The following is a 13,505-nucleotide window of genomic DNA, read 5'->3' on the forward strand; positions in this document are numbered from 1 at the left end:
AAAGACTTTATCAAACGATTGAGGAGGCTATTATAGCAAAAAGATGGAAACCAATTCGTGCTAGTAGAAACGGTCCGTTATTGTCTAACTTATTTTTTGCCGATGACATTATTCTGTTTGCGAAAGCAGATGTTGATCAAGCTAATGTCATACATGATTGCCTAGAGAGGTTTTGTAAAGCCTCTGGGCAACGTGTGAGCCTAGCCAAATCTCGGGTGTTCTATTCTAAGAATGTTGGTACTCTAGCACAGCAAGAAATCTCGGCAGCTTTGAATATGGATGCCACCTCGGATTTGGGCATGTACTTAGGTATGCCAACCCTCACTAGCAGAGTAACGAAAGAAACTTACAGCCATCTATGTGAGAAACTTGATAGACGCTTGGCGGGGTGGAAAACGAAATACCTTTCTTTAGCAGGACAGATCACGTTGGCCAAATCAACTCTATCTGCATTAGGAAATTACTCTATGCAATCTGCCAAGATCCCGCGAAGTGTTTGCGAGGAAATGGATAGAAAAACAAGGTCCTTTATTTGGGGGAGCAATGATGAACAACGTAAAACTCATTTAATAGCGTGGGAGACACTCCAAAAACCGGTTCAGCATGGTGGTATTGGTATTCGGTCTGCAAAGCAAGCCAACATTGCATTCCTCACTAAGCTTGGCTGGCGTATACTTTCTGAACCCAACGCCTTGTGGTCTCGCGTCATTCGAGCTAAGTATTGCGCGAGACGTTGTGATGTCGACATGTTCGTGAAAAAACTGGGTTCCTCAAATGTTTGGCGGGGGAATACAGATAATGCCCCTTTATTATGTGAAGGTTTAAAGATGGCTGTGGGTAATGGTCGGTCCACATTATTTTGGGACCATGTGTGGGCAACTGATAAGCCATTGAGTTCGCTGGTTAGACAACCTATTCCTCCTGAACTTGAAGGTGCGACAGTTGACGAAATGTGGGATACTTCAACAGGATGGAAGTGGGAGTTTATTGCCCCACTATTGCATCAGGATACTCTCAAACTTATTCAAGCTTTGGAGTTAAAAAATGACCTGGAAGCCGCAGATTTGGTATACTGGAAAGATGCTGAACGTGGGAAGTTCTCGATTCGTTCAGCTCTAAGTATTATGCGGCATGAGAGTGATGTGTTTGATGAAAAGTGTTGGGATGCAATATGGAATGCCCCATTACAGCAACGCATTTGAGCCTTTACGTGGGTTGCGTGCCATGATAGAGTGATGGGGAATTTGAACCGGTTCAAGAGGCGTATGACGGATGACCCCCAATATTTCATTTGCGGAGGGGGCGAAGAATCCAACTTACACATTCTACGTGACTGCCCAGCAGCAAGGTTAGTTTGGAAAAAAGTGGGAGGCCCTGCTAGTAAGGTAAACTTCTATCATTATGAGCTCAAAGATTGGCTCGAGACGAATGTTAGCTGCATCAATGAGTCGATGGATGAACATTGGCACACTTTATTTGGCGTAACATTATGGTGGATTTGGAGATGGAGGAATTGTTTTGTTTTTGATAGAAGACAGGAGATCCCTACTGATTATGGAGCCTTCATCCAAGTTAGATACAACGAGGCTAGAAGAGGCTGGGAAGAAGCAGGTGAGCAACACAATTTTACTGCTCAAAAAATTCAAACTTTCGTAGCCTGGCAAGCCCCTCAGATGGACTGGTATGTGCTGAATTGTGATGGGGAAGCCAAAGGTTCTCCAGGTGCTGCGGGTGGTAGTGTAATAATCCGGGATCATGTGGGGAAATTTATCTCAAGGCTATCAGCAAATTTTGGTCACTGTATCGCACTCAAAGCCGAAATTATGGCAGTCCGTAAGGGGCTGGAATTAGCTAAGGAGCTTCGGATTGGCAAGTTTGAAGTTCAGATTGATAGTTTAACGTGTGTTCAAATGATAAAAAATGAGGCTCCAGTTGCGGGTAATTTTATCCATGAAATCATGCAATGTAGAGCTTTGCTCTTGATGACAGATTGGGAGACCAAAGTGGTTCATATTTATCGGGAAGGAAACCGTGCGGCGGATTGGTTAGCCAATAAGGGAGTCGCTCAAGATAGTAGAACTTTGTTCGTTGACACTATTCTTGGTAGTTTGGCTAGAATTTTAGAGGAGGATGTTCAAGGGGTGGCTTTCCCACGCCTAGTACCTCCTTAGATTGTTGTGTGTTTTTAGTTTTCATTTGTGTTTGTTTTCTTTTCTCTTGGTGTAACCTCTTTCGAATAAAAAAAAAACAAATTGTTAGTTTATAACTTAGTTTGTATCTTTGTTTCTTTTGCATCATCAAAAGTAGGGTTCAACAATTTTTTTCCTTTTTTATGATGACAACAAAGTTACAAACTAAGGAAGATAAAACAACAAATAAATTAAGAGAATGAATAAATAATTTATATTTTTAATTAAGGTTAGATTAAGGATTTAAATTTTTTAACTTTGTCAATTCTTTTCAACTTAGTTTGTTCGTAGTATCTTTTCCCCCTTTATCATCCTCAAAAATACCAAACGCTCGGTGATTTTTGGATGACTGGTTTTTACAAAACGTTAAGACCATAAACAAGCACCAAAAATGGTTAAATTAGAAATCAAAGGGTAAACTTGCTCAAACATCAATCACATAATACTAACCATTCCAAGTAAGAACGTATGCAAACAAATCAAAGACAAATAGCAAAGTCATATTTTTATAGCACTTGTTACAAAAGGTTACAAAATAAAAAGAAAGAAAGGATAACAAAGGAAACAAAAGCTAAGAGTTCATGTTCCTTTAAGAGAAACATAAACTCGACAATATGAGAGGGAGGGGATTGGTGTTCCACAATCACTTCTCCTTCGACCACTTTCTCCAGTTTCTTCATCACCTCCTCGTGATGACCATCCACTTGCTGCTTTAAGGAGTTCATAGCATGCACCATAATCTTCATCTATTATTTTATTGCTCAACAACTATATCACTAAGGACCTTTATTAACCCCCAACATATTATCGGTTTTGCTATCTAAGGTCTATTTAAGTAATGTATCATCTGAAAACCGCACCAATAAACGCGGCCATAGAACATAACTGCCAGCTGCATGGCTCAGAAAATCTAGATCAACTTCTGCTGCGGTAGCGGAAGAGATCACACTTCAAAACCAGTGACGATTTCATTGATGGTGACCACTTAGTGGTTATCGTCCACCAACTGGTTATGCAAGCGTAGTCGATGGCTCGGGGGTTGTGCATGGCCATATACTACAAAATGAATCAATCAGGACCATACCCTCAAGCTAAGAGTTCGCATGCGGTCTCCTCGTTTGAAAAAAAACTCCATTTATATTAGTTCATTTTAAAACTCCATTGAAAAAATTTAGAGGTGATAATGGGTCGAGTGTCGAGTCGTACCACGTTCGTATGGGCCGCGCCTAAAAAATTGCCCATTGGTCAGGCCGGGCCGGGCCGAATTTCAGGCCAAAATTTTGTGCCCAAAGCCCGCTATTTCAGACCAAAATGAGCGGGCTTTTCGGGCTAAAATCAGGTCGGGCAAAAAAAACTACATAGTCATTTTTGGCTTGCCTAAAGCCCGGCTTAAAGCACAAAAAAAAGAGTTAGGCCGGGACGAGCCAGGACGAGCTGGGCCAAAAAAATCTAAAACCCGTAAAAAAATTAAGCCGAGCTGATTTGATCAGATCTAAAGTTTTTTATAATTAATAAAGCAAATGGATGAACTGATTACTTTCAACTCGGGTACTGGAGGTGGATCAGATAAAGGTATCATTTGATCATCGGATCCTCGTGGATCACAGGTCGACTGTGGGATAATGAAACTACTTTCCTTCTACAATGTAAAGGTCGGTAAACCTATTTGCTCTAAAATGGCGTTGAAGTCATGTGTCATGTTCTCCCTCAGCTACTCCCGAATGGTAGCCTTGAGAGACTCCACATCTACAGCCGTCGAATTCACACTACTTGCACTTGATTTTGTGGTTGTAGTGTATTGATCGTCATAAACCTTTCTCAAACAGAGCCGGACAACTCCTATGCCCCTCACGCGTCCACTGTGGTTCCGTCCTAAACTTTCGTACAATGCATCGATGTGTCTTTCAGGCGTGAACTAACCGAATGCCTCTTTTTTCTTAATGCCAGTATACATAAGGATAAGAGAGAAATGCTCGTGAATGCAAAAGCTACATTATGTCTTATATAACCATAATCAAAAAGAAATTGGGGTTAAATGACTCAAAATCTAAGAATTGGATGCGAAATGGCCAAAATAGGCCTAAAATCACATTTACGTTCTCAAAATTTGACCAACAATAAATTAAAGGTAAAAATCCATAAACTACTTATATTATACCATATAGTCATAGTCAAAAAGAAACTGGGGTTAAATGACTCAAAATCTATGAATTGGACGCAAAATGGCCAAAATAGGTCTAAAATCACATTTACGTTCCCAAAATTCGACCAACAATAAATTGAAGGTAAAAATCTACACACTACTTATATTATACCTTATTTCGTCATAGTCAAAAAGAAATTTAGGTTAAATGACTCAAAAGCTATGAATTGCACGCGAAATGGCCAAAATAGACCTAAAATCACATTTATGTTCCTAAAATTCGTATAATTTGAAGATCTGGACATGATTATTGTAAATATTGAAATTCTACCTCATATTATCATATTTAACACAAAATTGTGGTTTCATCACTTGGAATATATGCAAAATAACATTTTTTTGTCTACTTACAATAATGGTGTTGGCTATCTGTTGTGTACCGGGATCAGGCAAGACTCTTTTTCCCTTTGCCTCAACCACATGCATCGAACACCACCAATCGAGGACTCAATATGGTTACCGAGCCTATCTAACTGTGGTGGTTGAGCTAGTCTATGTTGTCGTTGTCAACCCCGTTGTGGGGTAATAGGCGAACATCCACTTCTCTCTCGCCTCATTGTACGAATGCGCACCCAAATGATGATAATACTTCCTAACTTTTGCACTCTCGCTACTTTTCTCACGTCTTACCTAAAACACAATTTACAAACAAAGGTTAATACAAAAAAATTGGAGCTAAGTGCAGTTAAATATTCGTATAATATTCTTACAATAGCTTGTGGGGTAGTGTTTTTGGCAACAAATGCCTTCCACTCTGCAGGTTTGATATTCTTCCAAATCTGCATTCGTAATTTGGAAGGTTCGGCTGATGCTTCTGATGAAGCGTGAGAACCAGATGGCGTATCTAGGCCGTATGTTTTCTTCTTCTTTGTACCTACAACTTTCCTCCACTTAATAATCCACCCGGACACTAACTTAGCCTTGAAATCTCTTAATCTCTCAGCAACTACAGATAGAAATAGGCTCTTTTTTGCTTCATCATCTTCGATATTGAAAAGATTCGACAACAAAACGCATTTCACACATTAGTTTCCGCAATTGTTGTAATTTATATGATATCATTAATATTACACTTATAGATAACTAAATAATGAAGAAAGTAAACGTTATTGTACATGAACTTTACCATAGTATCCTCCCATAGACAACTCGTGAAGCCTTGGGGTACCTCTTTCCGTGAGTGTACAATGGAAAGTTTCCGCATGCAAAGACCAATTTGCATGCCATACTTATGCCGCCACTTCCACAAGGTTGCCCCAAATGATCGTACTCCAAAGTCATTAGGTTGTGTTTCCCTAGTGACTTTGTAAGTCCCCTTCCTTTTCTCTTTTTTGTCTCCGACGAATTCCTACCAATTCATGAATTTCGTGCACATAGCTCTTCACGGTGATCCTTTCCCATGAGAGCATTTGCATCCGCTAGGCTTTTAAGCCTAGTAACGAAGTCACCCTCAAGTTTTCGATCCTCCATATCACCTTTATCTTGTTTCTTTCTCTCATCATATGACTCATCATCGGTAGTGTGTTCACTACCCGAGCTCTCCGACCTTTGCAAATCAGTCATCTCCCTGAAATTGAACAAAATATTACATTAATATGTATAGCTCAAGGAAAAAAAAAATTGAAAGACGCACTAAGGGGCAAGAGGTGGGGGATGGGTGGACAGGAGGTTGGGGGAGGGGTGAGGGAGGGGTGGGTAGAGGTGGGGAGGGGTGGGCAGAGGTGGGGGAAGGGTGTGCAATCAATGAATCAGCCACATAAATTATTAAAAAGTGCCCAATTAATAAATAAAATAGCGAACTTCTTCTCATTTCTTTACCAATTTAAGTTTGACCGTCATCAATCCTCCACTCTCTAAGAAAATTTACAAAGGTTATAGAAATAGACAGACAAGTTTAAGAACAAGCGCAATTAGAAAATAAATTAAAATTCCAAATATTTATAATTGTATCCAACACTCACTTTTCAAAAACTTCCAAAATATTTGCTTTCCAAAAACATTAGTATAAGAAGAAGTAATGTGATACTCAACCAAAACTTGTTTTTCACACAACCTATGGTAGCCATAATCAATTGGAAAAATCCTCATTATATTTACTTCGAAGAAAAACCATCTTTTTCTCCAACTTAATTACTGTAATTTCCATTTTCTCTGTAAATTTCATTGTCATTGCATTTGCTAATAGTGGGTTTTGGTTTAATTTATTTTTAGAGAAGAGTATAAAAAAAAGAACGCTCATCTCCGTCAATTTTTTCAATGGGGCCATAAATGGGGATATGGAGGAGGAGCCATTAATGAATTTGGAGAATTATAAAAGTCGAAGAGGTGGAGGAATTATTAATGGGGAGAATAGGAATTAGGAAATAAAGTGTGAATGGTAGTCTGTAAATAAGATTTTTTTATTAAATTAGGCCCTTATATATTTAAGGCTTGTAGTTGTTCACTTTTCACGGGGCCTTAGCCGGACTTGTCGACAAGATTTTCGGTTAAACGTTGTAATCTTAATGGCTTCCCAAGGAAGTGTATACAACTATATATTGTTTAGTCAATAGCAGAAAGGATAATAGTTGTGATAGTGAACAAAATTTTCTTCTATATATCCTCTATTATAGGATATATTTTGTATAGGGTTGTTATCTCATTAAATTTCCTAGTATAATTAGAAATAATGTGTTGTATTTTCGCCATAAATATATCAATAGCAAACACTTCATAGTAGAAAAATATAATCCAAAGTAATTTTGAAGCATAAAAATAAAGCTTTACTACTTGTAGATGGCATATGATCTTATACAATTAGAATCGTGTCTCTTACCATTATAAATGTAACGCGTTTTGCATACAACCAACCACACGTGGAATTATAGGTGGGGTCGCGCGCGCAACACCCTGTCAGCCCGTCAGCTCAGTTTCAAATGGTCATATTTCACTTGTTTCTCATCATAATCGAGCTTTTGACCAGACGTTGGAAAGCTATCGAGCCAAATTTCATCTCCAAGTTGAATATTCACAAACTATTAAGTGTGATGTGAGATATGACCTTTTAAAGTTAGACCTTTGTGCACAAACTCTTATTAACAAGTGGAGTCACTCTTACGAACAAATGGAGTTCCTTGTATGAATATATGGTTACTCTTAGAAATAAAAGGGTTTTACTCTTATAAACAAATGTGGTTTATTAGAAAAAGATAATCATTTTACTTTTATGAACGAATGAGGTTACTCGCATGAAGAAAATGGGTTACTTATGCGAATAATTGGGGTTACTTGATCAAATAGGATCATCAAACGATTAAATAAGGTTAATATTGTGAACTAATGACGTTAATCATATTAAAAAATTATGTTACTTTTGTGAACAATTGAGGTTACTAATATGATTGAATAGGGTTATCTTTTATTTAGTGAGGTTACTTGTATTAAAAAATGATGTTACTTTTGCGAGAAATTGGGGTTACTTTTACGAGTAATTGGGGTTACTTTTACGAGTAATTGGGGTTACTCGTATGATTAACTGAGTTGCTCGTATTTAAATAAGGTTATTCATATGAATAAATGGGGTTATTTTATAAATATTTGGGAGTTACTCGTACGAATAAATGAGGTAACTGATATGAATGAATGAGGTTATTGATATGAATAAATGAGGTTACTGATATGTTTAAATGAGATTATTTTTGTGAATAATCAGGGATACTCATATGAATAAATGAGGTTAGTTTGGTGAATAATTGGGGTTACTCAGATGATTAAATAGGATTGTCATATGATTAAGTAAGGTTACTTAATGAATAAATAGGGTTACTATTGTGAGCTAATGAGGTTAACATTTTGAACTAAGGAGGTTACTCATAGGAACAAATAGAGTTACTTTTGTGAATAATTGAGGTTACTCGTTTGATTAAATAGGACCAACTTACTAATGATTAATTGAAGTTACTCTTGTGAACCAATGAAGTTACTATTGTAAAAAAAAATGAGGTTACTCATATGAATAAATTAGAGGTGATCAAACGGGCCGGGTTTTGGGTAGAATTTTTCGGCCTGCGGGCCGGGATGGGCCCGGCCCGCCCGTATTTTTTTGGCTTTGGGCGGGCTTTGGGCAAGCAAAAAATAACTTGTTAGTCTATTTTTTGGCCCGGCCCGTTTTGGCCCGCAAAAGCCGGCTAATTTAGGCCCGAAATAGCGGGCTTTGGACACAAAAATTCGGCCTGCATTTAGGCTCGGCCCGGCCCGACCAATGGGCAAAAAAAATTTGGTCGCGGCTCGTCCCGAACCCGGCCCGACCCATGATCACCTCTAGAATAAATAAGGTTAATTTTGTGAAAAATTAGAATTAGTCAAATCATATTTTACCACTAGAGATGCAATAGATGGGTTTAGATTCATTTTTCCTCATTCTCAAGTCGAACCCATCAAGTGTCATTCTCAAAAATGAATTAAGCAAGTGTGAGTTGGAGAGAGCCATTTGGCAGCCTTTTCTCTAAACAATTTGCTTTCTAGATATTCCAGTGCAATAGCTATTGAACTTTACAAAAGTTCCTTAATATCAACACTTCTACAACAGTGAAATCTAGGTTGCTAAATATATCGTCCTCAACTCTAGAAATGAAAAGAGGAAGGAGGAAGAGAAATGAAAAGAGGAGAGAGAAAATATGAGTCGCAAAATTCATCGTTCTCAACTCCATAAATTCAAAGAGGAAGGAGGAAGAGAGAGGAAAAGAGAGAAAATCTGGGTCGCGAAATTCATTATCCTTAACTCCAGAAATTGAACGAGGAAGGAGGAAAAGAGAGAAAAAAGAGGAGAGAGAAAATCTGTATTACTTGGCTTATTTTTAGCTATAGGGCCTTATATATGGGCCGGCCACAACGATAATAAAGGTGTGGTTGGCCGTATATAAGAATTTGTGTTGTAAATGTACAATTTTAACCATCAATCCCGTCAAGAGAATAAAGATTGACCAATGATATATCTAGTTATATATTTCGTTAATAGTAATAAAAACTTTAAAATTCTAAAAGTACACTAATATGAACCTAAAAAAGGCATCACAAATTTCAACATAGTACACTAATATGACCAATGATATAAGTGTACCGGCAATAGAGAATCTCAAGATCACCTATTTTTCACTTGCAACTATAGTATAGAGGTTTGGAACCTATGTTTGCAGTAGATTGGAGTAAACAGATCTAGACACCAGGCTACAAAGGTGGAGCTAGCTGCAAAATTCAGCAGGAAAACTGGTGCCACTGGACAGCTTTATAACATGATGTTTGTGGAATGTGTGTATCACATTTGGATCCAAAGAAATAGGAAGATCTTTGAAGATAAAATTATATATCCCTGCTTACCAACTGTTTAAAAAACATAATTTTTAGTGTAGCTTGTCGTTGTATCACTCCCTTCATAAGAGCCTGATCCTAAGATAACATTGTTGTACTTAGTAATCTATCTGTTTGTTCTGGTGCCTCTGAGCCTGTTCAGAGCAGTTGAGATGGTTTCTTGTCTTGATGGTTTTCTACCAAACCCTTCCTAGAAGGTGGGGAGGATTTGACATTAATAAGCTTGAATCCCATGTTGGATTAGGTTGTATTCCTAAACCTTTTTTTTGATTGTCAATAACAATTTTGAATTGCCAAAAAAAATAAACGGGTCGGAGTTAAGTTTACTATCCTTTTACATGAGAATCCACCCTGAAGAAATTTATTACAATATCCTTATTGATGATTTTACCTAATTAAGATTCAATGAGGTAATAGTAATTTAACAAATATTTTAATACAAATAGCCAATACAACCAGCTTGTCAAATACTGCAATAATATATACAATTGATAATTAATCTCTAAAATAAAAGAATAGTCTTAACTTTAACCGTCACTAATCTTCTCAAATAGTAATCATCAATTTCTATTATTTATGACTAATTTCTTTTTCAAGACGAAGTTAAAAAATTAGAAATGTCCTTTTTCGAGATACTTCATTCATTATTTTAAAAAGAAAACAACTCTTTAACAGTCATGCTTTTTCATAGACAATTTCGATCATTGATATATATAACTATTTGTTACTAAATTTTATAAGAAAGTTGATATTAAAAAGTATATATTGATATTATATAAATTTAGTATTTAGATTATAATTTTTATAAAAAAAATTTGAAAGGAAGTTAGAAAGTATGGTTAACTGGAGGTATGTAAATTAAATTCAAAGCGCTGCAATAATTTTTTATAAATTGAGGAAGGGCCCAATAGGGTTCAATAAAATATATTTAAGAGCACTTATGGATTATTTTAAGAAATCAGCAATAGTTCATATTGTTCCTGAATAGTCAAAAGTTGTTAATACTAGTATATACTTTTAGAAGATGAACTATAGTTAAAATAATTTTTATCTAATTTTGTGAGAAATAAAGGGTTGAGAATAGCATATCTATAATCTTTTGTTTCTTAATAGATGAATCATATTAACTGAACTACATTTGCTAATACATAAATTTGACCATTATGATTTTCACCTATATGTTAGTATAAATTATAACAAAAATAGTGTGATTGAAGATATAAGTTGACTAATTGAGTTAACTCAATATCAATTAAAGAAATAAAGTACAGTACTCCCTATGTGCTACGTCCCATAATATAATGCTTGGTTTTCATTTTGAATATCCTAAATATAATGCTTGTTTCTATTTACTTCCTCCGTTTTTTTTACATGTTACACTTTCTATTTTAGGAAGTTTCAAATTAGATATTACACATTTATTTTGAGTAATAAATTCTCTCTATCTCTCTCCTATCACATGTTCACATGAGACCTTTTTGTTTTCTTTCTCTCTATCTCTCTCCTCTCCAAAAATTGTCTAAGAATTTGTGATTTAAAACGTGTAACATGTAAAAAAAACGGAGGAAGTAAATCTTTTTTCCCTAATATATTCTCATAGCAAAAAATTAATTCTTCTTATATCCTCGTTCTAATATCGTAGTTTTTATGAAGGAAATTTTTGTTTGATTCAACTTATGTATTTGTTTGATTCGATTGCTTATGTAGATGTCGTATGACTTTTTATTAATGAATTAATTTTACTATTCAAAAAAAAAATGTTATTAAATGATATAAGACATATAGGACCATTTTCTTTAAATTTCTTTTTCATTAATCCCCGTCATTCACTCTCATTGGTTCATTGTTTTTTTTTTATTTAAAAAACCAAATGTTCTTTGTATTTCTCTTACATTTTTACTTACCGTAATTCATGTGAAAAAATGAAATCCATCAATGTATTTTTGAAACGGATGGAGTAACATAATCGTAATTATTATCTTTAAAAAAAGTAAAAATTCAATATAATAAATCTATTAATTAAAAATGAAACCTAATTAACTGAAACTAACGATTAGATCGCGAAATTTAAGTGCTATTAAATTGATCTATTATTAACGTCAGTCCCAATTAAAATATGCGTTCTATCTATCGAAGCAGTACAACTTAAGCTTTATTAAAAATATTAAATGTTTTTTTCGGGTTTAGCTCGTTTTTGCAGGCACGTAATATTGTCAGTCGACCGCGTCCTGTTCCTTCGTTTGTGTTGCGTTGACATTTACTTTCACAACTCAAATCTTTTTATGTTCCATCAAGTCATCAACACATATGCTTTTGCTAATATGTAAACTCTCACAAATTTTTTCAACCCAATACATTATTAGATGATCACAAAAAATGGTTAATAGAACTTGCGTGATCATTATCATAGTAAATATCATTCTTTTAGGAGGAGGTGCAATTTTCATCGCTTGGTATTCGGACCACATGGAGTTTCCATCCTTCTCCGTCGAGCAAGGCGCCATCAACGCCTACAACTTTACGGCCAAAAACCACCTCGACGCCACCTTCATATTCGTCGTCCGTTCACATAACCGCGACCCAAAATATGATATCGAGTACAAACAAGTGGTGGTCTCGGTGTACCATCCTAATGGCTATAGCTTGACATACGAGAATGAGAGTCCGTACATCGAGCATCACGGAAATGGGAGCTTCTTCACGGCTCATGCGGTGGCTCACGACGTGCTCGTGTCCGATGCGGATGTCGCGGCGGACTTAAGAAATGGGACGGTGTCCGGGCATTTGGATGTGGAGGTTAGGGTCAGGGCTAAGGTGAGATATGAGGTTAAACGGTGGAAGCATAAGAATTATCTATTGAAGGCTATTTGTTCTCCTGTAGTACTCAATTTTACAACTTGGAAGACTTTCAACAAGACATATTGTAATGTAGATAGTTTTGATAAACCTGCCAATAAAATAGATAGTTTTCAAACTTAAATGATCTTTTTAATAATGGATACTATTTTTTTGCTGATTATTATTGTTGTTGTACTTCGTTAAGTACTTTGTATATTATTTTTGTCAGAAGTATACTTTTGACTTTTCTCATGGACGGCTTTCATTAATTAATGAGATCTGTGCATAATTAACTATTTAAGTGGATGGTACATTGAGCAATATATTATAAGTTAAAAGCGAAAGGAAAGCGCATTAAACGGTCCAACTAACGGATGACCATGGATTTCGCATATCAATTTGTATAGGTAGTTTTTTTTTTTTTTTAAAGAGAAATTGTATAGATAGTTATCTAGTATCTACGTATTAAACAGGTTGCTTATCTAAGTATCCTACGCATTGAATTTATTTATTTTTTTATTAGGAAATTAAGTCAGTCCAAGGGCTAATCCAAACAGGTTGCTTATCTAAGTATCTTACGCACTGAATTTTTTTTTTTATTAGGAAATTAAGTCAGTCCAAGGGCTAACCCTAACAAGCCTGTAGGAAACACCAACACATTGGCTAGTAAGGCACGCATAGCATGCTAAGAAAATACCCCAACATAATGCTGGGAGTAATGATCGAACCCCTAACCTCATGGGTCAAGGGGGAGCGATCTACCCACTTGAGCTAACTCATATCATTGTATCCTACGCACTGAATGAGCTAATCAATAAATGACATGATTTTAATAATTTAGTGGTGGCAACTTCATAAGGTTACTTATATATATATGATTCGTTAAATGTTGACTTGCAGTACTACCAACTTCGGTTTTTATTAGTTTA

General features: G+C 36.0%; 1 protein-coding gene across 1 annotated transcript; it reads left to right on the top strand.

Moving 5' to 3' along the window:
* Nucleotides 1–11,921: 11,921 nt before the first annotated feature.
* LOC125493429 (uncharacterized protein At1g08160-like) lies at nt 11,922–12,729 on the top strand. Its single transcript, XM_048636769.2, has one exon. It carries the CDS (start codon nt 12,115–12,117, stop codon nt 12,715–12,717), a length of 603 nt encoding a protein of 200 aa, XP_048492726.1. The 5' UTR covers nt 11,922–12,114; the 3' UTR covers nt 12,718–12,729.
* The last annotated feature ends 776 nt before the right edge of the window (nt 12,730–13,505 follow it).

Source organism: Beta vulgaris, chromosome 9 (genome assembly GCF_026745355.1).
Source record: "Beta vulgaris subsp. vulgaris cultivar EL10 chromosome 9, EL10.2, whole genome shotgun sequence".
In the NCBI taxonomy this organism is placed as follows: Eukaryota; Viridiplantae; Streptophyta; class Magnoliopsida; order Caryophyllales; family Amaranthaceae; genus Beta; species Beta vulgaris.